Below are 19,942 nucleotides of genomic sequence, written 5' to 3'. Positions count from 1 at the left end.
GGTCAGAACAAATAATTGGTATGTTGATAAGAACTAAAACTAAGTGTTCTTTAGCTGAACTATCCTCATTATAATACTAAAAATCAGGGCTATAGGCCAGGAGTCCCCCCGCTCAAATAAGCCCCTCGATCTCTGAGCATGCGTGGTAAATTTAAAGGGACCTGTACCTTTAAGTTGAAATGAGAAAGAAATTAACCAATTATTAGCTGAGGGGTGTGAATATTAGCTGTAACTGATACATTGAACTGTATAAATACCTTGTAATGTCTCTGTGCGGACTACTGGCTTTGTGGAGTTACCACCTAGCACCCATCTTTGTGCAAAAATGACATTAATAAAATGCCCCTGCTCTGTCTGTAGTCTGGCATTTTGCACACCAGGTGAATGAATCTGCTTTTTGGGATAACTCCCTCAGGGTCCCCCCAGACCCCCCCCAAGGTGGAGGGATGAGGCCCCGCCACTGCCCCCAGCTCAGCCCCTTCATGCCCTTCTGCACGCTCGGCTGGAAAAGTCAGCGCTGCCCTGTGTGCCGGCAGCAGAGAGACCGTGGCCATGGGCCCTTCGTTATGCCCGGCCACGTCGGGGCTCCTCACGTGTGGTGCGGGGTCACCTTCCCTCCCCAGCTCCATGGGCAGGGACAGCCCCAGCTGGAACAGCGGCACGGCCAGCAAGCGAGGCCTCGCCAGCGATGGGGACCCTCTCCCTGGTGTGGGGTCTGGTGCTGGCTCCCATGGGCTGGGTGCTGCTGTTGGCAGCCACGGCCACCCCTCGGTGGCGGGAGCTGCCGGAGCGACACGGCTACCCTCGCGACCTCTCCTTCAGCGACGGCCTCTGGGAGACCTGCGTGGAGGCACTCGCCCAGCCGGGCCCAGCCTGTCGTGCCCTCCCAGAGGACACAGCCCATTTCTGGCCCATGCGGGTGCTGAGAGCGGCCACCGTGGGCTCTCTGCTGCTGGGGACCCTGGCGTATGCCCTGGCCATGCTGGGGGCACGGTGGTGGGCCCCCCAGCCACGACCCAAGCTGGTGGCCACTGCTGGGCTCCTGCTGATGCTGGCGGGCGCCCTGTACCTGGGTGCTGCTTCCTACATGGCTCATCGGGTGCTGCAGGACCTGGCCAGCCCGCAGATGCCCCCGGCAGATCGCTTCCACATGGGGACGTGTCTCTACCTGGGCTGGAGCGGTGGAGGGGCAGAGGTGCTGGCTGGCATCTGCCTGGCCACCAGCTTCTGCAGTAAGAGGGGGTTCATCAGGGGTCCAGCCGCTGCCCCTTATGAGGTGGATTATTGAGGCACTGGGACAGACTGGTTCCTGCCACTTGCATCACAGGGCAATGCCGCTCGCTGTGGTGTGACAGCAGCTCCTCAGCCTCCTGCTGCAGCCATCCTGCACCCCTGGATTTCCCTTGGACCATCACTGGGTGGAAGAGGTGGGTCCATTCCCCATCTTTACCTCTTCACTGGTAATTTTTCACTGGAGAGTAAGCTGGTGTCGATGCTTTCTTGCCTGTTACCTGATTGTGCTTTAATCCTTATGCAAGTTTTAGCCTCTGCAGCTGCATCCAAATAAAGAGCACCCCTGTACCCAGCTGTAGCACATCTGTAAGGGGCTGGGTGGCACATGGAAGGGCAGGACCTGTCTGCCATTTCCAGGCTGGCCACATCTCCTTCATGCTCCCCCCTTACCCCTCGTGAGCTGCACAAAGCCCCCAGAGCACCCCAGCCCTCCCTGGGACACCTTCCCTGCTTCATCACCCTCTCTGGCCTCACAGTACCATCGGAGCCTGTCCCTGACGCCCCACCCCATGGGTGGGTGCCATCACCCCCAAGCTGGGTTGGTGCAGCCCACGGGGAGAGGAGAGCAGGGCACAGAGGGATGCAACAACCCCCCGAGGATAGTGGCACGTGGCACAGGTGGGGGCTGGCTGTCACTGTAGGGATATTTCAGCGCCAATAAAAGTCCCGGCACAATCAACCCACGTCAACATGGTTTTATTTACAGCAGAAGAGACCCTGGCCAGGATGGCTGGCAGCACAACACCGGTATGCACGGCAGGGGGACATACCTCCAAGAAAAGACCCCTGTTGCCAACATGCAGCTGAGGCAAAACGTCCTTGAAAAAAGCAAGACCGTCCCTGTAATATCCTGCCCCAGGGAGGGGGGTTGTAGCAGAAGCCAAATCTCCCATGGCAAGTCCACGCTGGGGGCTGAGTCTTCAAAACTGTCCTCAATCCCACAGCACACCCACACCAGCACAGGCTGAGCGCCTGCTTTGCTCCCGCAGCACCGTGATTTTTATCTGCAACAATTCGTGCCAGAGAGGTCCTGGTGGGGTGTCAGGGTTCGGCTGCCTCTTCGGCGGGGGCATGCTCAGCCCCAAGCCCTCTGTTGCTGTCCTGGTCCTGCTGCTGTGCCCGCCACTCCTGTAGCTCCTGGTATAGCTCCTGGTGCTCTTCCTTCCAGCGCGTAAACTTCTCTGAGGTGAGTGCAGCATCACTGAGCAGCTGCTCCAGGGCCTGCAGCTCCACCAGCTTTGCCTGCCAAGAAGAGGGGCATGTTACTGGGGCAGCCACCCATGGGCAAGGGGCTCTGGGGGGATCTGGCAGCTGTGGGATCCCACCTTGAGCGTGCTCTGCAGGGCCCGCACTGTGTGCACCTTCTCGTTGATGTGGGGGTTCTTGTTGCGCCGGATGAAGGACTTGCGGCACTGCTCCTGCGTCAGGAACCGCTGCTGCCCGATGAGGGACACCCCTCCCTGCTTCAGGCACTGCATCAGGCACTCAAGATCCTCCCTGGTGGGGTCTGGTGAGGAGAGGGGGCACCGGAGGATGAAGCCAGCCCCAAATCCTCCAGGCTGCCCCAAGAGTATCCCAAGACACTACACGGCTGGTGCTCAAATACATCCCAACTTCAGTTATCCCCCTCACACACACACAAAAGGGTGGCCCTAACTTTGATTAAAGGATGGACGTGAAGTGACAAGGTGACAGATGTCACACCCCCGGTACTTACCCATGGGCGAGCAGGGCCGGGGGCTGCCCTGGGGGCTGCTGGCTGCACTGCTGGGCTCGTCGCTGGCTGGGAAGAGCTGGGATTTCTCGGGGGCATTTTGCAGCCTCTTATTTGGCTGGAGGAGAGACAGGGCAGGAAGTGAGACAAGGATCCTCTGTCCCCTCCCCGGGACATCCCCTGGGGCCACTCACCGAGTCGCATCCGTGCCTGGAGGACTCGTCATCAGGGTCCTCGGCTTCTGTCTCACTGTAGCAATCTGGAGGCCACGGTGGGAGGACAGTGGGAGCAGAGGGAGCGGGAAGCCCCAGGCTGCCCCCCCAGCCCTCCTCTCAGGGAGCATTTCTCACATTACCCTCAAATCATGGGCAAAGCTCCCAGTGGTCCCATGCAGGACCATCCTATCAGGACCCCTGGCCTGCGGCTCCCCACAAGGTGCCCATCTCCTGTGGGGGAACTGACCCTGTCTCCCACCCTGGGAAGGGCCCGTTACCTTCCTCCCTGTCTGGGACTGACTGGTGGGACAGCGCGTACTTCCTTTTGGCTGTTAGCAGGTGACTGACCCACCTGCGGAAAGACAGGATGGATGGACAGACAGAGCGTCATGGCCAGCCCAGAGTGGTGGGGCCGGCACGGGCTGTCACCGGCTGGCACGTTACTCACATGCTCAAATCAGCCAGTGTTTCTGCAGCGAAGATGAAGGGCTTGTACCTCTGATGGGAGAGCTGGAACACACTGGAGGAGAGCAAGCCTTTGCTGCTGGGGCTACCCAGCACTGGAGCCAGCCCCGCATCCCCATCCAGCCTCCCCCACGCCACAGCCCCTCCATCCTGACCCAGCCCAGGGGTTTGGGCTTTTCCCTGCTGTTGGAGATGCTCCAGTCCTCAACCCCAGCCCAGATAACACCAGCAGTGCAATGCACATCTTGCTCAAAGCGTGGGGTCCCGGATAGCATGAGGGGAGGTCCTGCCAGCACTGCAGGGACCCCACCAGTTCCATAGGGATCCCACCAGCCCTGTGGGGACCCCACCATCACCATAGGGATGTGCAGGTGGTACCCAGCAGGGCTTATCGGCACGGGCCCTTGGGACAGCACCCTCCTCTCCACCACCAGCTGCGAGGTCCATGGTGAGACAGACCCCACTCACTATTTCTTCTTTTGCTCCCTCGTGCTCTCCAGGTCATAGGTGGCCATGTTGATGAGACCCGCAGCCTTCTCATCCTGCGAGGGAGAAACAGCGTGTTCACCGCCCGCCTCAGCTGCCTCAGGTGGGGATCAAGGACACCCAGCATCCCCACTCACGTTGGGGTGGTGGTACCAGTAGAGCGTGTGGCCCTTCAGCACAAACCAGCACCGCTTCCACTTCTGGGCCATGAAGCCCACATGGTCCTTCTTCTTCAGGAGCCAGCCATCGCAGTCCACCCGGCCCAGGTCCCGGCACGAGACCCGCCGGCGGCTCAGCCTGGTCGCCACTCCTGCTGGCCGCAGCATTGGGGTGGGGTGGGGATCAAGAGCAGAGAAGAGGGGGCAGTGGGGAGAGCCCAGGAGAGCCCCCAGCCCCGCTTGCCCCAGCCCTGGCAAGGTCCCGCTCACCTTTTTGTCTGCGTCCTGTCTGGGGGCTGCCCTGGATGGTGAGACAGAGACGAGTGGTTAGGGATCATGCAGGGGGTTTGAAGGCACCACTGAGCCCCCCCCAAGCAGCACCCACAGCCCCTTAAGGACCCCCAACTCGCTCACCCCACAGCAGCAAGCTCAGAGGGGAACCCACCCCAGGGATGGGTGTTTTGCCTTCCAGCTCAGGCAGGACATGAAGTCCTGCATGTCCCCCACTGATGTCCCCCCAGGAACCTCCCCCCGAGGCTCAGTGCTCCTCTCCCACCACCTCTCACCTCCCTGGGGGGCTGGCCGGGCTCTGTGCCCCCCGTCCCTGCGGCGGGCGCTGCTGTGGGGCTGAGCTCCGCGGCAGAGGGTCCGGCAGCAGTGAGGGTGCCTGGGGAGCACGGGGTGCCCGGCAGGGTGACCACTGGGGTGCCACCCTCCCACGCCGCCTTCTCCTCCTCTGCAGCACCTGCAAACAGCGAGCGGGGCTGCAGCCTCCTGTCCTGGGGGAGAAACCGCTCTGTCCCCAGACACCCCCTCTGCTCCCCTCCTACCGTGGCCAGGCAGCCCCGGCAGCTCCCCCACAGCCACCCCGGGCAGCCTCAAGTCCTGCTCGTCCTCTTCGTCGGTGACGGGTTCTGGCACCGAGTCTGTCCCTGAGTCCAAGTCGGCAGCAGCGCTGGGGGAAAAAGGGATCCCTGAGCCACAACCCCCCTCAACTGCCACGGGGGTCCCGCTATCAGGCTCTGGCCGGCCCCGCACTTGTGTGGGGCACCCACGGTTCTCCCTGCCCGAGGAGTGGGGCTGGAGGCAACGTGGTGGCGGTGGCTCGGCACCAGCTCCACGGGCCTCTGTGCTGCCCGCAGGGTCCAAGCCCAGCCCGGCAGCTCCTGCCCGGCTCACCCGCACTGCTGCCGGCTCGGCGCACGCCTTTCCATTCTGGGAGAGGAGAAGGGTCATGTCTAAATATAGTTTCAACCCCATTAAAACGTTACCAAGTGAATGAATTACAAACACAACCACTTTTTTTTTTGTTCCTTAAGACTACTAGCATCTTCCTGGGCCACTCGCCGGCAGCTGCCAGGCTGCCAGCACCTCTCCCCCCAGAAAAAAGCTGGGAAAGAGCCTCAGGTGCACCCAAATGCCTCCGTGCTGGCTGGGCTGGGGGTGTTGGGGTGTCAGAGGTTGGGGCTCACCTGGAGGTCAGGGACACAGGGCTGCCTGGGCACTCGCTGCTTCTGGTGCCGGGGGGATCAACAGCATCCAAAAATGCTCCTGGGAGCTGTGGATGGAGCATCAGGGTCAGCCCACATCCCACCATGGTCCCCCAGAGCTTTAGGGACCACCAACATGATGGGCAATGCCTGGCTCCAAGCATCCCTGCCTGGTTCCCAGCACAGCCCAGTGGGGTGCTGGGCTGTACTGGGAGCACTGGGATCACACACCTGCTGCCTGGGAGATGGGGGCAAGCCAGGCTGGTCAAGGGGGATCTTCTTCAGCACCAATGTCACCCCACTTGCCTTCTCCAGCAGCTTCTTCACCAGGTTGACGTGTGTCCAACCCACCTGCACGCACCCCATTCGTGAGCCGTGGCCCCGGCCTCACGCTGCCCCACAGCCGCCCGGCCCTGGCCCCATGCAGCCTCCCAGCCCCAAGGCTCCTGAACCCTGAAAACCCTCCCTGGCTGCAGCTCCGGCATCCCCCACATCCTCCCTGGTCTCAGATCACACAGATCTCCCTGGCCATGGCTCCTGCGTCCTGCACATTTCCCCAGCCACAGCTCCCACATCCTCTTCTGCAGCAGCTCCCACACCCCCTGACGCCCATGCAGTGGCTCCTGTGTCCCCCAGACCTTTCCCAGCCATTGCTCCTGCATTCTGCAGCTCACTGCTCCCATGTCCCCCCACATCATCCAGGATTCAGGTCCCATATCCCCCTATATCCTCCAGCCTGCAGCCCCCATGTTCCTCCAAATCCTCTGAGCCCTACAGCTCCCTGCCCATTACTTCACTGCCGAAACCAGTACCACCCTTGAGCCCCTGTCCTCCCCTACTCACCACGACCTGCTCATTGACCTGCACGATCTCGTCTCCGGGTAGGACGCGGCCCCCGTGGGCAGCCAGGGCCTGGGACAGAGGCAGGGTGGGAGCAGGGTGCCAGGCCCCAGGAACTCACTGCCCCCCCACCAGCTAATCTGTACTCAGGAGCTCTCCCAGATGGGGAGAACCAGGGGGTTAACCATTAACTGGCAGCCTGACCTTGCACAGCACCAGCCAGAGTGGCTGGTGGGATCAGGGTGCGGAGGGGGGGCTCCTGGCATGGCCCTGGCTGTGCTCACTCATGAGACGAGTTGCATGGTCTCAGCTGCAGGCAGCCACCCCAAGCTCTGGGTGGGGGGTGGTGGGGGTGGATTAGTGCCCCCAGGGGCTCACAGGATCCGGCCGGCTGGACTGCGGCTGGAGTGGGTGGTATTCCCCACAGCAGGCACTAAAAGGGGGTGGCTGAGGGACAGGGTGGCGTGGGGGGGGTGACAGACTGGGAGGGGCAGCCCCTCACTGACCTCTGAGGTGGTCGCAGACACGAAGTGCAGGCAGGAGCTGGTGGAGGTGATCTCGAGGCCCTGGAGGGGGGACAGGAGAGAGGTGCTAGCAGGGTGCAGGGGCTGCCAGGGGGTCCTGGGGCAGTGGGGGGCACCAGGGTGGTGGGGACTCACCAGTGGGGCAGTGAGAAGCGTTGGGGGTCTTCCCAAGGGTTCAGAGGGCTGTGTCGGGGTGTCAGGGGGCATCGGAAGGCTTCCCCACAGGCTGGGGGGTAGCATTGGGGTGTCAGGAGATGCTGGGGGGCTACCCCACAGGCCGGGGGGCAGCATCAGGGTGTCAGGGGACACTGGGGGGCTGCCCTGCGGGCTGGGGGGAAGCGCCAGCCCCACACGCTGCAGCACTGCCCTGCAGTCCAGCAGCGCCGGGGGGCTGCAGCCCACGATGCTATCGCAGATGCCCACGATGTGCTGGCACTGTGGGTGACAGTGGGGGGGTGAGGGGGGGGCCCAGGCAGCACTGAGCCCCCCGTGCCTGCCACCCCCTCCTCACACAGCACTTACAATCCGCAGGATCCGGCTGCTCCTCTCAGCCACGGGACAGCCCTGGGGGCACAAGATGCAGAGCTGGGTGGGATGGAACAGCTCAGCCCCCCTCCATCCCAGCTGCGGTGGCCCCACAGGGAGCTCCCCCATACCACATCCCCCTTCACCCCAGCTCTGCCCCCCTGCCTCCAGCAGGCAGAGCTTTGAGGGACAGGAGAGCAGATGGCTGGCTCCCCCCTGACACCGTGCCCGTCACCATGGCCTCGGGCCCTGGGCACCCACCGCCTGTAGTGTCTCTGCCAGCTGGGTGCAGAGCAGGACGATGTCCCGGCTGGCCGAAAAGTCATTGAGGGTGGAGAAGAGGTACCTGGAGTGGGGGAGCAGAGAGCTCAGCCCCAGGCACGGGGGGCACCCAGCACCCACAGATGCCCTCACCCACCCCAGACCTGTTGAGCCAAGAGAAGAGTGTCTTGGCAGCCCCAACCAGGTCGATGACACAGGCCAGGAGGGCGAGGGGGGGCGGCCAGGGGGCAGTTTCCACCGCCAGCCCCTCCAGCACCAGGCTCTGGGTGCCCTGTGCCAGCTCCCGCAGCCTCTCCGTCAGCGTCCGTAGGCTGGTGCTCGTCAGCCCCATGTCCTGGGGGGGAGACACAGATGCTGGGGGGGGTGGATGGGCAGTGGGGGTCTCCAGCATGTCCACATATCCCCATCTTCACCCATCCCAGGGTGCTCCTGAATCCCCCCTCCACCCAGCCCAGGGTACTCCTGTGTCCCCTCTCCACCCAGCCCAAGGTGCCCCCATGTCCCCCACATCCACCCAGCACAGGGTGTGGCCATGTCACCCCCCTCCACCCAGCCTACGGTGCCCCTGTGTGCCCCCACCCCAGGCAAGGGTTTACCCATTGTCCCCCTCCACCTGGCCCAAGGTGCCCCCCCACGTCCCCCCTTCTGCCACAGGACTCCGGCAGCACCCATGGGTGCCAGCACTCACCAGGGCGCGGAGCTGCTCCACGGCCTCCAACAGTAGCTCCTGGTGCCCCAGGCGCCACACGCCCAGCTCCTCCAGGGTCCCCGCTGACAGCCGCAGCAGGTCGGGCCCTGCCAGCCCCCAGGCCTCGAAGGGGTACCCCTGCACTGCCGCGTCCAGCCCTGCCCACAGCTCTGCCCTAGTGCCAGCCAGACACTGGCGGGGGGGTCCAGCACCCCCACACTGGTGTCCCTGCTGGCCCCTGGCCGGGTGACCCCAGGGGTGACACCTGGCTGCCGCGAGGGCTTCTCCAGGCAATGAGTTTGCCTGGTCTCAGCCCAGATGGTGGGGGTGGCCACACCCCGCACCCCACCCGACCACCAGCTGGATCCAGGGACCAACACCCCCCGGGACAAGGTGTGAGGGATATGAAAGGGCTGCCACCCCCTCCCCCCCAGCCATATCAGGCCACCCACATCCCCAAGCCAGTGACCACTCGCCCCAGACCCCCACCCCAAGGCCAGCAGCGGGTTCCCCCCCCCCCCCCCGCCAGTTGGGGGGCATCCAGGGCAGAGGGGGACCTCACCTCGGAGCCAGGCGGCCACCTGCACGGGGCCCCAGGTGCCCACGGGCTCCATGGCGGCCAGGCCGGAACCGGCGGCGGGAGCGGCTGCTCACCTGCGCCAGGGACGGGCGGCCCTATTGGCGCACCCGCGTGCCGCTCACCACGGCCTCCCGCCGCACCCGAGGCCGCCCGCCCAGTATGGCCCAGTACGACCCTGCAGGGCGAGGCCCCACAACACACCCCAGTGAGTCACGGGCAGGACGGTGACACATGGCTGCCAAAACCCCTGGGGAAATGGCACCCGCCCCGGGAGTCCCCCCCAGCTTCAGTTTCCCCTCAGCTGTGAGATGGAGTGTGTGTCCCCCTCCCCCAACCACTGCATGCGGTAAGGGCTGCGTCCCAACAGAACTCATGACACTAGTGGGTGTCCCCCAGGAGCCATGTGCCCTGTGGGCAGGCTGTTTGGCCCCACAGACCCCTGGGAGAGCCTGAGGGGAGCCCCTGCTTAGCCCCCTCCCCACCACCTCGGAGTTTGGAGGGGGTCACCCCCCCCCCCAGGCACGATTCCCACCCCCTCCTTTGCAGGTGGGGAAACTGAGGCAGGGGGCAGCCCCTCCGCAGGCCCGTACGTGGGCTGTGCCCTAGCCGAGCCCAGCTCTCCCACCCGCCCAAATCTGCCCTGGGGTGGTGCTGGCCCTCCCCGCCAGCGCCTCAGCGCCCGTCTCCCCCCGCCCTGGCGTGTGCGCTTGGGGGAGCAGCGGGCGCTGATCGCGGCTGACAGCTGCTCGGCGCTCGCCGGGTGCGGGCTGCCTTTTCCGAGGGGGCTGCGGGGCTGGCAGGCGGGCGACAGACACCCTCGTGGTGGTCGGGGTGGGGGTCCTGGGGTTGGAGGGGGCCCAACCCTGCTGCTGGTGCTGACCTGAAGGCATTATCCTGCTGCTCCCCGCTGCGCCATGATCATCCGCCCCAGACGCTTAACCCCGGGGTACTTTCGTCTGCTCCAGGTAAGGGGTGAGTAGGGTGGGGGGAGCCCATGGAGACCCCCAGAACCCTGCCCTCACTGCCCGCCAGGCCTGCCGGCCGTGGGAGCCATGCCTGGCCGTATCCTGGCTTCAGGTCAGCAGTGAGGGTGCTGCTGGTGGAGACCCACAAGTGCTGCACCCCAAAAGCACCCCTGGATGTGCTGGGGGGGCCACAAAGCTGCCCCATCACCCCTACATCCCAGCTGGGTGGGATGGGGACGTTCAGGGCACAGCCCCAGACCCCTTGTCCCTGTGAGGTTTTGGGGCTCGGGGTCTCGCAGCGCTCCCCTCTCCTCTCCTCTCTCCCCCTACAGATGCAGCTGGCAGCAGGGCGGGAGGCTGAGCCGGGGGGGCGGCTGCTGACCCCCCTGGCCCTGCTGCTGGCGGCTGCCGGGCTCTGCCTCTCCTTCTACAGCACCCGGAGGATGGCCGGCCCCGCCAAGGCCCCCCCAGAGCCATGAGGAGGGGGCTGGCAGGGCTTGTCCCCAGGGGGGTGCCGGGGTCCCCCTCTGCCCGCTGACCCCCCCTTAGCAGAGCTGCCAGCTGCGGCAACTTTCCAACTGATCTGCGCCACATCCAGCCCTTCCCTCCATGCCTGGGCGGTGCAGTGCCCTGAGGCCAGGGTACACGCACCTCTGTCCCCCTGTCTGTCCCTGCATTCGGGAGCCGATTCAACGACCAGGATGGAGAACAGAGAAGCCACCTCCCAGCTCCAGAGCTGCTGGCTGAACCCCTGACCGAGCCGCTGCGACACACCAGGATCCAGCCACAAGACCAGAAGCTGAAAGGACAGACAGAAGGACGGTGGAGCCACATGCTGCAGCCATCTCCATCTCCCCCTGCAAGCAGGGGAGCCCAGGGGGTCCCTTGCACCCCGCTGGCAGCCTCACAGCCCCCCCGTCCCTGTGGGGACCGTGCTACAGCCGTAGCCAGCCCGTCTGGTGGAAAGGAGGTCAGCACCGAGCGGGGAGGGCTGGGACCAGACCAGCCTCTTCAGCAGCGGGCAGGGGGGCAGGAAATGGAGCCACGGGGTCAGCGATATGTCCCTGGGCAGATGCATCCCACTGGGATGGGGTCTGCAACCTTCCAGGCCCCCTCACAGCCACCAAACCTGCGCAGAGCTGCAGCATGGAGCTGCCCCTAGCGAGATGCTAACAGCTAGATTTAGTCGCCTGTCTCCCCGGGGCTGGCGGGGGGGACACAAACCCGGGCAGGCTGCATGGAAATAAACCCTTTACTGCTAAGCACAGCTGCATTGTCGTGCTGCCTTTCTGCTGTTCCAGCCCAGCACCCTGTCCCCAGTCTGGCAGGAGGGATGAACACCCAGCCTGAAGGTTTTGCTGCCAAGGCTGCATCTGCAAGACCCACTCTGCAGGAATTTGCAGCTGTGGGTGGTGACATTGTCACACAGAGTCCTCTGAGAGCCGGGCAGGTGGACTCAGGGTCACCAGCCCCATCACAGCAGCATCAGGCTGGTGGACACAAGGAGGGGAGGCTGGATCACGGTACATGCAGCCCCAGCCCTCCAAGATTAGGTCACTTGTAGGCATTGGGTTTTAGGGGACAGGAGCCTAAGTGTCCCTGCCAGGGGACATCAGCACTCCCCCATCAAAGCCCAAATGGGAAGGGCCAGCACAACGAGCTGCTCGCTACAGACCCAAGTGTTTAACAAAGAGTTCATTCGATCACGTATTTGCCCCCAAAAAGCAGCCTTGCATCTGCTAGCATTAGGCTGGGAACCCCCTGCCAGGAGGGCAAAGCAGGGGGAGCTTTAGCACCCTGCCAGGGCAGGAGCACCGGAACAAGGCTGTTCCTCCAGGCTGGCGCAGACACTGGCAATATTTCCCTTTGCATGATCAGGAAGAGCACAACACCAAGAGGTTGCCTTCCATCCCAAGGGGCAGCTGCCGCCCTCCAGCCGGGGTCTGGGTCCCACTCACAGAGAGTTCTCAACACTGCTGGCCTGTTGGTTGACATATTTTAATGGATGAGTCACCGGGGTCAACCTCTGACCGAAGCAGAGAGGCCTAAAACCACTCTAAAAGCAGAGACGAGTGTACAGTCACGCCAGCGCTTAGGGAACAAGCGGCTTGCCCCTTCCTCGAGAAGGGGGACACGCAGTGAGGGCACCCAGGGTCTCGCTGGCTCCTTCTCCTCATTAGTGCTCCGGCGAGGAGGGCTGCTGGCAGGAGCGGTGCGTTTGCCTGCTGGCCGGCTGCGCTGGGGCATGTTTTTCTCACAAAGCTGAGAACAAAGACGCCCTTACGGAGCCGCCCGGCCCCTCAGTCCACGCTCAGCTGGACGCCTCCATCTCAACGACTTCCTCGAGTGGCTGCGTCTGCACTTCCACCTTCTTCGGGGGGATGTAGGAGCCCATCCCGGCGGCGCGCTCTGCCTCCTCCTGCGTGTACGGTGCCTCTCGCAGCTGCTTCAGCCTGCAGGGAAGTCAGAGAGGAGGGCTGACGCCTTCCACCCCAAGTCCTCAAGACAAGACTGGCCCTGAACTGACACTGCCACCCGCCTCACCCCGAAGAAATCAGGGCAGGGGGCTGCAGGCTGCTCTGGGGCAGGGCATGGGGCAGCTCAAGGCCCCCCTTACCTCTTCTTGTGCACCTTGGACCTGAAGTGCTCCTTCATGCTGGTCAGATCCACAAAGTAGCGCCTGCGGGGGATCAGAGACTGGGGGTCAGGGAACCCCGAGATGGGAGCAGGGCTGGGGAGTGCCCTACCGAGCGGCCAGAGTCTCTCCACACCCCTGGGGCCAGTCTCCCAAGGGCAGGGTACCCCTCCGAGCCCAGTACAAGCTCCCCCAAAGGCCAGGGTCCCTCCTGAGACGAGGACAAGACACCCCCCCTCAAAGGTTAGAAGCCCCCTCGATGGGACGAGCCTCTCCCCCGAGAGCCATGGACCCTCCCGGGACCAGGACAACCCCTCTCCCCCGCAGGGGTCAGGCAACACCCGGCACCAGGACAAGCCCCCCCAAGGGTCAGAGCCATCCCTCCCCAGCCCCCCCGCGACCAGGACCCCCCGGGACCCCCCACCCCACGCACGCGCAGTGCAGGCAGTAGAACTGGGCGCAGCCCGGCAAGTCGGGGTCGGGCTCCTGCCGCAGCAGCCGAGCGGCGTTCTCGGGCTTCAGGTCCCCGTGGATCTCATCCAGATCGCGGCGGCGCCGCTTCGTCTTCCACTGCCGGGCCAGCGAGTGCGCCCGGTGGGCGCCGGTGCGGCGGCCATTGCGCGGCGACATGGCGGCACCACGCCGGCACGCCGCTCGGCGGTGCGCATGCGCAGGCGGCGGCAGGCCCCGCCCCTCGCCCGGGTACTCCGCCCACGAGGTGGGAGACCACGCCCGTGTAGCGTCCGGCCACGCCCCAGCTCAGCCCCCTGCCCTAGGGCCGTGCTGCCCCGGTCACTGCTGCGATGAGCTTGGGAGGGCTCAGCGCAACGGGCCCCGGCACCGATCACGTTTCCTTCCCCCCCCGCCCCGGGTGATCAATTATAGATGGGGACTCACGGCGGGGGGAGCACCGAGCCCCAGCACCTGCTCTGCGCTGTGGGCTTGGGGTGACCCCAGCCCTGGGGGCCCCCCTGTGACCGAGGGGCCCTGGGGGGCTGAACCGGTGGGAGGGAGGTTTGGGGGAGGCCGGAGCAGCCGCCCTCACGCTGCCCCCGCTCACACAGGGCTCAGGTTCCCCTTTGTGCATTGGAAGTGGCCCCTGAAACTTTAATGAAGCCACCAGATCACCGGGGCGGCGCAGCGGGGCCTGGCCCCGCACCCCTCCCGCTCCTTGTGGCACCCACCGGCTCCTGGCCCCACTGAGCCCCTCACCATGACCCAGGGCTTCTGGCGGCTCTACAAGGCCAAAGTTCTGCAGACCCTGGGGGGGACACAGGCAGATGGGACACTGCAAGAGGAGGTAGGATGGGGGGTGCTGGTATGCCTGGGTACCCCCAGAGCGGGGTGGCCAACCTCCCTGCCCTCCCCCTGCCTGCACCCCTGTCCTCACGTGGGGGCTTCATTGTAGGGAGACACCCCTGAGCTGATGGAGACGGATGAGCCACCCACACTGATGGAGGAAGGACCCAGCCCCGTGTCCCAGCTGGCAAGGAAGGTGAGGAGGGGGCTGGGGAAGCAGGGGGCCAAGGGGGGCTGCTGGGACCTGGAGGGCCCCAGTGAGACCTGTGCTGCCTCCCCCGCAGGTGCAGGGGGTGGGTGCCCGGGGCTGGCGGACGCTTTCATCCCTCTTTACCCGCGAGGACGAGCACCAGCTGCTCAGCCCGGACCCCTGCGCAGACCAGTAAGTTGCAGCTTGGTGGGGGGGGACCCCAGAGCTTGGAACCGGCCCCTGGGAGCTGCTGAGGCCCCACATCCCCCCACCCCATCACCTGCATCCCCCTCCCCTGCCTAACCCATGGAGCTGGGCTGGGGAGCAGCAGGAGGAGAGCTGGTATGGAGGGGAGACATGGGGTGGGCTTGAGGGTCCCAGTCCTGGCCGCTGTGGGAGCCAGCAAGAAGCATCCCCACACCGATGTCCCTGTCCCCGCTCTCTCCCCAGCCCGCTGGCCGCCTCGCCACCTGAGCCACCCTCCTCCGAGAAGGCATCCGGCTTTTGGGATCTCTTTGCTACCAAGTGGCAGCAGGCGTCAGGGCTGGACAAGGGGGTGTCCCCCCCAGAGCCGGGTGAGAGCCCCCGGGAGCCGCCGGATGATGATGGTAGTGACCTGCGGGAGCCGGAGGAAGGGGCCTTCCGCTGGGGCTTTCTGGCTGGCAAACTGGCCGAAATCCGAAATAAAAACGCCCCCAAGGGCAACTAGAGGAGGAGGTACCAGCCGGACTCTCCAGCAGCGTGGGTAGCCCCCCACCCCGCTGGCAGGCAGCCCCCTGCCCGCACTGGGTGCTCTGCAGTGGGTTTTGGTGACTTGTCTGCACTAAAGACCCCGAGGTGCCCCTTTTCCCTGAGCCCTGCCTGGTGCTTTCTTTGCCCTCACCCCCAACCCCAGCAGCCCCGTTGTCCCTGGAGCAGCACAGACCCCACAGTGGAGATGGGGAGCTGCCACCCCCAGCCCCAAAGCATGCCCCACCGTCCTGGACTCTGCCTGCATAAACCACACACACCACCAGGCTAGAAAAGAAACCTAACAGGTTTATTGAGCACTGCTCTGACCCCAGCAGCCCCATTTTCAGGGAGGAGGGAGCTGCAAGCGGGCGCTGCCCGTGGTGGTGGGGCTTGGGTGCTGCCCACCCCTCCAGCCTGCAGCGGATGCAGGACATGGGTTGCCAAAGGGGCTGCAGCCCTGTCCCAACACCCTGGGCTGGAGACAGGGTGGAGAAGAGGGGCAGCAGTGCGGGGCAGCAGCCTGCTGGACCCTGGGGCCAGGGAGTCACCCACAGAAGCCCCTTCCTCACCTGCCCCCCAGGTGCCCCCACTGCCCTCAGCCCTGGGTCCAGGGTAGACCTGTTGGCCCTCCCAGCCAACAGCAGCCCCATGGTGCTGGGATCAAGGATGCCACCAGTCCATTGGCCACATCTAGCGAGGGTGAGGGACCACATCAAGAAAGCAGGACCCACACGGGCGTCCCTGTCCCCAGCCGGGCTGCTTCTGCTCAGACAGTGGATTCCTTGGCGGCCGCCCAGGCTCTCTGGCAGCCATAGAGCCACTTGATGACGCGGGCATTGCGCTCCACCACCGAGACGGCAGAGCCCAGCCGGGTGTCCGGCTCTTCCTCACCTGGCCCCGCATCCACCTCGCTGCACCCTGACGCCTGCCCGGGCTCAGATTCGCAGGATCCGGGGAGCCGAGCCGAGGCATTGTCCCAGCCCGCTGGCCCAAACCGCTCCTGCCCTAGCAGCTCCACCAGCGCCCGGTCCAGCCCGCAGTAGTTGAAGAACCGCTCCTGCTCCGAGAGCGGCAGGGAGACGCGCAGAGCCAGCGCCTGCTTGCCGGGGGGCCGGGGGGACTGCGCCGGGCTGCTGGGCAGAGGGAAGATGCCACCACTGCCACTGCCGCTGCCAGCACCCGGTGTCCTCACCTCCTCCTTCTCCGCGGGCACCCACAGCATGGGGGTCTCAGGGCTCTGCGGGGCTGGCAGCTCCTCATTCAGCCCCCTGGCTGGGGGGGAACTGGGGGGCTTGTCTCTGAGGGGTCCCTGGAAGAGGCGTCGCACCAGCCCAGAGCCCTTGGCGTTCTCCTTGTCCCCTCCAGGGCAGTCTCGTTTCTGCCGGTAGATGATGAGAGAGTCGGGTCTCAGCAGGCGCCTGCCACCAGCCCGGCGTGACACGGGGGACTGGGGACATGGAAGCTTCCGGGGGCCCTCCCGGCCCAGCTCTGAGCCCTGACACAACTCGCTACACTGCTGACGAGCGAGGAGGCGCCAGCCGCGGGGGGAGAGCCGTGGTGAGCAGCCCCGCAGCGCCGGCTCCTGCCGGCTGTTGATGACTTGCTGGGATTTGACGTATTTGGCTTTGTCAGCCTCCAGCCGCTCCACGGCGCTGGGCACCCGGCCCCCACTGCCCCCGGACTCCCGTGGGCACTCGGGGCCCCGGTTCAGCCAGGCCAAGGGGGAGCCACGGCCAGGGGTCACAAGGCGCAGGTTGCTGGAGGCACAGACGGCGAGAGGGGGGCTGCCCAGGGGCACCATTGCCCCCAACCCTGAAATAGCACCCCTGGTTGCTCTATCCCTCCCCAGGTGGCTGTGGGGGGGTCCGGTGCTGTGGCTGGGGAGGCTCCCAAAGCTTCACTTGGCTCCTGAATTTGTCCCTGGGAGGAGAAAGGAGAACGAGGATTAGAACCGAGGATGCAGCAGTGGCAGGAGAGGATGCGGGGCGAAGTGGAGCCGGGGTCCCCTTGATCCTACGCACGGCAGGGCAGCGCTGCCCTCCACCAAGCAGGCAGGGAGCTCTGCCAGCCCAGGCAGGAACAATCTGAGGGCAGGAAGAGAGAAGCGCCGAGCATCCGCCGGCTTCACCCGCATCCCAGCAGCAGCTTCCAACAGGAAAAAATACCGGAGCTGGCCGCCTTATCTTTCTGAGCGCAGGGACAGCAGAACAAAGCCCATGCACAGGAGAGCTGGCGAGCTGCCCCGGCCAGGCCTGTGCATCACGACACTGGGGTAAGGGCTGGGGGATGTTTTGGGGTCTCCATGCTGTGCTCCCCACAGCCAGGCTGAGCTCGGTTGCCTGCGAAGGAAGGTACCTCTCCTACTCAATGCACAAGGAGCATGGAGCAAAGGGGCTTTTATTAGCTCTGGGGTGCAATGGCTCTTGCCCAGCTGTACCTGAGCAGCCGCACAGGATTGGGGCCGTAAATCCAGTGCTGGCGGTGGGTGCCAGGGGAAGGGGGACTGGAGCCAGACCCGGGGCCTGTAAATGCTCAAAGCAGATGGTTTCACTGAGCAGAAAAGGCCTGAACAGCCGTGAAGAGCCACCCCATCATCATCAGCTGACCCAGCTCCACAGCCTCGCCACGTGACAGCAGGGACGTGGGGCCAGGCAGAGCAGGGCTCACTAGAGAGCAAACAGCCCAGAAGCCCTCTGCCCACGCACCTCCACACACAGAGCCCACGGGCTCCCACGCTGCATCCACCCCTGGTGTACAGGTGGGGAAACTGAGGCACACGGTTTGTCTGGTCCTGTGCTCCCCAGCCTCCCCCAGTGCGGGGCAGAGCATGGCAGTGGTTCAAGGGGAGGTGGCCCCAGCATGTGGTCACATCACCCACCGGCTTTGCCCCGGCAGAGCCAGCTTGCCCAGAATGTGACCGCTGCCCACTCCAGCGCACCCACACGCTCCCAGCCCAGCCCTGCTGACAGGATCCATGCCCAGCCACTGGGCTCGGCGGGCGGAGGATGCTCTTGCTCACCTGAGTGCACGCAGGGATGCTCCAGTCTCACTCAGCTCCTGCCCTTCTGGCCACCGGCAGTAAACTGAGCTCAGAGCCAGCAGGAGCCTCATATAGAGGGTGAGGAAGAGGAAGAGCCACCCCATTAACCCATGCCAGCCCAGCTCCGTCAGCAAGACCCCGCCCAGTGCCCACCCTGCCAGCATGATTCCCCTGCCCCAGCAGCAGCTTTTGCAGCCTGGAGCCCTGCCCCTGCCCAGCCGGCATTAACCCTCCAGCTCACCTTCACCAGCTCTCCTCCTCCTCATGGGAGCCTGGCCAGGATTTCAGGGTCTACAGCAGAGATCCCTGCCTTCTCCCAGGCAGGACTGAGTCTCTCTGTCCTCCCAGCACACAGGACATCAGGAATGGGACAGGGAAACCATGTCTACTCCAGTAGCTTCTCCTTCTACATCCACCCCAAGATGCTGGGGGCAGCTCAGGAGCCCACCACAATCCCCTTCCCCAGATCCTGCCCCAGTCAGCGAGGGAGAAGGAAGGAGGAAGGGTCCTTCTGGCACCTTCTCTACTGGTGGTGAAAGGGTCAAAGCCAGCCCCAAGCCAGGCCTGTTCCTGCCTCCTCTTCCCCCCCAGGAAGGGCTGTAAATTGCAGGAAGCCACAACAGGCTGGAAACAGCCCAGGGGTTATTTTTACCACTGCCCTCTCCCCTTCCCAAGGGCTGAGCCCTCCCGTGGGGGCAGCCCCTGGCCCCCCCTCCACCCCCAGCACCTGCCCAGGGGCTGCAAAGGTGGCACCGCAGTGGCCAGGGGGGAAGGACAGGCTGCACTCTAAATTCAGCTCCCAGCCCTTTGGAGCAGGGCTGGAAAAGCCCCCAGTGCTTCCTAGGGACCCACAAGCTCCCTCCATGCCTCCCTATCTCCTCTGGATAGAGAGCTGGGGTACAGCCCAGCCCCAGCTGCTTACAGGGACTCAGGGGACCAGGAGGCTCCAGCAGGCACAAAGCCATGACATCCAGCCCCAGACCTGCAGGCCAGGGCACTCCATCCCCAGACAAGAGGGGACCTGCCCCTGAGTACTGCTGGTCCCCACCCCAGTTCCTTCCTGCAGTGCTGCTGCTGGGGAGCCAGTGCCGGGAACCAGGGCCAGGTCAGCATCCAGCACCTCCCTGCGCGACAGCACCGGTGCCAGGAAGGGGCTGGAGCCAGTACCCCATGGCTGACGAAAACGGAGGCTAAACTGGAGGCTGAGCAGGACAAGAGCAGCCAGGACTTGTCCAAGCTCTGCCAGCACCGGAAAAAAATTCCCAGTGAAAGCAATGAAGGGACAAACCACCTATTCTATTCTAGTAAACCTGGAGAGGAGCAATGCAGGCAGCTGTGCTCCCGGCAGCACAGGGGCTTTGCATGCAGGATGCGACCACACCAGAACAAACCCAACTGTCTCCAGAGGAGGATGAGGAAAAGGATGGGGGCAAGTGACAGAGAAATTCGTGGCAGCTCTGGGCTCTGCCCCCAGGAAGAGAGCACCTGCATTCCCAGCCAACAGGACCTTATTTTTAACTCCAGACAATATGAATCACTGTTTATTTGGACAGTTTTTATTTTCCAAGCTGGAACGACAGCGACTGTTCCAGTAAAGCCACAAGTGAGTAACAGCAGCCTTTGATTCACATTTCTCTGGCTGATGCGGGATGTTCCCGGGGGATGGTCCTACCCTGAAGCGAGGCAGACGGAGAGGCCGTCCTCCCTGGCTCCTCCTTGGAGCAACCCGCCAGGCACTTACTGTTGAACTGTTATATTTGGATAAGGCAGATTCCCTTCGGGATACAAAAAGGGTTGGTGTGAGGAGCCCTTCCTAGCATC

At 64.3% G+C, this 19,942-nt stretch overlaps 5 protein-coding genes and 1 long non-coding RNA gene across 7 annotated transcripts; 3 read left to right on the top strand and 3 right to left on the bottom strand.

Moving 5' to 3' along the window:
- Window positions 1–688: 688 nt before the first annotated feature.
- On the top strand, window positions 689–1,288 carry LOC135316821 (claudin-23-like). The gene has a single exon (XM_064471609.1). The coding sequence runs from the start codon at window positions 689–691 to the stop codon at window positions 1,286–1,288; it is 600 nt and encodes a 199-aa protein (XP_064327679.1).
- Window positions 1,289–1,973: 685 nt separating this feature from the next.
- Window positions 1,974–9,348, bottom strand: CNKSR1 (connector enhancer of kinase suppressor of Ras 1). Its single transcript, XM_064471232.1, has 21 exons — window positions 9,243–9,348; window positions 8,681–8,838; window positions 8,136–8,326; window positions 7,972–8,056; window positions 7,708–7,749; window positions 7,321–7,620; window positions 7,168–7,227; window positions 6,665–6,733; window positions 6,053–6,172; window positions 5,804–5,889; window positions 5,162–5,286; window positions 4,898–5,076; window positions 4,602–4,632; window positions 4,311–4,483; window positions 4,156–4,229; window positions 3,671–3,742; window positions 3,501–3,574; window positions 3,202–3,266; window positions 3,011–3,125; window positions 2,619–2,800; window positions 1,974–2,535 (listed from the first exon to the last, which is right to left on the bottom strand). Exons 1-21 carry the CDS (start codon window positions 9,292–9,294, stop codon window positions 2,335–2,337), a joined length of 2,454 nt encoding a protein of 817 aa, XP_064327302.1. The 5' UTR covers window positions 9,295–9,348; the 3' UTR covers window positions 1,974–2,334.
- LOC135316753 (uncharacterized) lies at window positions 7,199–11,288 on the top strand. The gene is made up of 3 exons (XR_010376006.1): window positions 7,199–7,249; window positions 10,192–10,225; window positions 10,558–11,288. It is a non-coding gene; the product is annotated as an uncharacterized LOC135316753 (long non-coding RNA).
- Window positions 11,289–12,207: 919 nt separating this feature from the next.
- Window positions 12,208–13,542, bottom strand: ZNF593 (zinc finger protein 593). Its single transcript, XM_064471273.1, has 3 exons — window positions 13,294–13,542; window positions 12,843–12,905; window positions 12,208–12,678 (listed from the first exon to the last, which is right to left on the bottom strand). The coding sequence occupies exons 1-3, from the start codon at window positions 13,488–13,490 to the stop codon at window positions 12,537–12,539; spliced, it is 402 nt and encodes a 133-aa protein (XP_064327343.1). The 5' UTR covers window positions 13,491–13,542; the 3' UTR covers window positions 12,208–12,536.
- Window positions 13,543–14,073: 531 nt separating this feature from the next.
- Window positions 14,074–15,122, top strand: C22H1orf232 (chromosome 22 C1orf232 homolog). The gene is made up of 4 exons (XM_064471449.1): window positions 14,074–14,160; window positions 14,269–14,355; window positions 14,444–14,541; window positions 14,800–15,122. Exons 1-4 carry the CDS (start codon window positions 14,074–14,076, stop codon window positions 15,056–15,058), a joined length of 531 nt encoding a protein of 176 aa, XP_064327519.1. The 3' UTR covers window positions 15,059–15,122.
- Window positions 15,123–15,367: 245 nt separating this feature from the next.
- FAM110D (family with sequence similarity 110 member D) lies at window positions 15,368–18,798 on the bottom strand. 2 transcript variants are annotated; one of them, XM_064471446.1, is made up of 2 exons: window positions 18,363–18,798; window positions 15,368–17,001 (listed from the first exon to the last, which is right to left on the bottom strand). In XM_064471446.1, exon 2 carries the CDS (start codon window positions 16,880–16,882, stop codon window positions 15,848–15,850), a length of 1,035 nt encoding a protein of 344 aa, XP_064327516.1. In that variant the 5' UTR covers window positions 16,883–17,001; window positions 18,363–18,798; the 3' UTR covers window positions 15,368–15,847. The 2 variants fall into 2 exon arrangements, with proteins under 2 accessions (XP_064327516.1, XP_064327515.1); XM_064471445.1 differs by lacking the exon at window positions 18,363–18,798 and adding an exon at window positions 18,101–18,268.
- Window positions 18,799–19,942: the final 1,144 nt, after the last annotated feature.

This window comes from Phalacrocorax carbo, chromosome 22, assembly GCF_963921805.1.
Source record: "Phalacrocorax carbo chromosome 22, bPhaCar2.1, whole genome shotgun sequence".
Classification (NCBI taxonomy): Eukaryota; Metazoa; Chordata; class Aves; order Suliformes; family Phalacrocoracidae; genus Phalacrocorax; species Phalacrocorax carbo.
The sequence above is the reverse complement of the archived record's forward strand: the minus strand, read 5'-3'. Positions and strand labels throughout refer to the sequence as shown.

Excerpts from the sequence above, each read along its gene's own strand:
- LOC135316821 (XM_064471609.1), top strand. The coding sequence starts at position 689 with ATGGGGACCCTCTCCCTGGTGTGGGGTCTGGTGCTGGCTCCCATGGGC.
- CNKSR1 (XM_064471232.1), bottom strand. The coding sequence starts at position 9,294 with ATGGAGCCCGTGGGCACCTGGGGCCCCGTGCAGGTGGCCGCCTGGCTC. Across the intron at positions 8,327-8,680 it reads TGGAGCAGCTCCGCGCCCTG|GACATGGGGCTGACGAGCAC; the intron begins GTGAGTGCTGGC and ends TCTCCCCCCCAG. Across the intron at positions 6,734-7,167 it reads TGTCTGCGACCACCTCAGAG|GCCCTGGCTGCCCACGGGGG; the intron begins GTCAGTGAGGGG and ends CCTCTGTCCCAG.
- ZNF593 (XM_064471273.1), bottom strand. The coding sequence starts at position 13,490 with ATGTCGCCGCGCAATGGCCGCCGCACCGGCGCCCACCGGGCGCACTCG. Across the intron at positions 12,906-13,293 it reads TTCTACTGCCTGCACTGCGC|GCGCTACTTTGTGGATCTGA; the intron begins GTGCGTGGGGTG and ends GATCCCCCGCAG. Across the intron at positions 12,679-12,842 it reads TCCAAGGTGCACAAGAAGAG|GCTGAAGCAGCTGCGAGAGG; the intron begins GTAAGGGGGGCC and ends ACTTCCCTGCAG.
- C22H1orf232 (XM_064471449.1), top strand. The coding sequence starts at position 14,074 with ATGACCCAGGGCTTCTGGCGGCTCTACAAGGCCAAAGTTCTGCAGACC. Across the intron at positions 14,161-14,268 it reads ATGGGACACTGCAAGAGGAG|GGAGACACCCCTGAGCTGAT; the intron begins GTAGGATGGGGG and ends GCTTCATTGTAG. Across the intron at positions 14,356-14,443 it reads TGTCCCAGCTGGCAAGGAAG|GTGCAGGGGGTGGGTGCCCG; the intron begins GTGAGGAGGGGG and ends CCTCCCCCGCAG.
- FAM110D (XM_064471446.1), bottom strand. The coding sequence starts at position 16,882 with ATGGTGCCCCTGGGCAGCCCCCCTCTCGCCGTCTGTGCCTCCAGCAAC.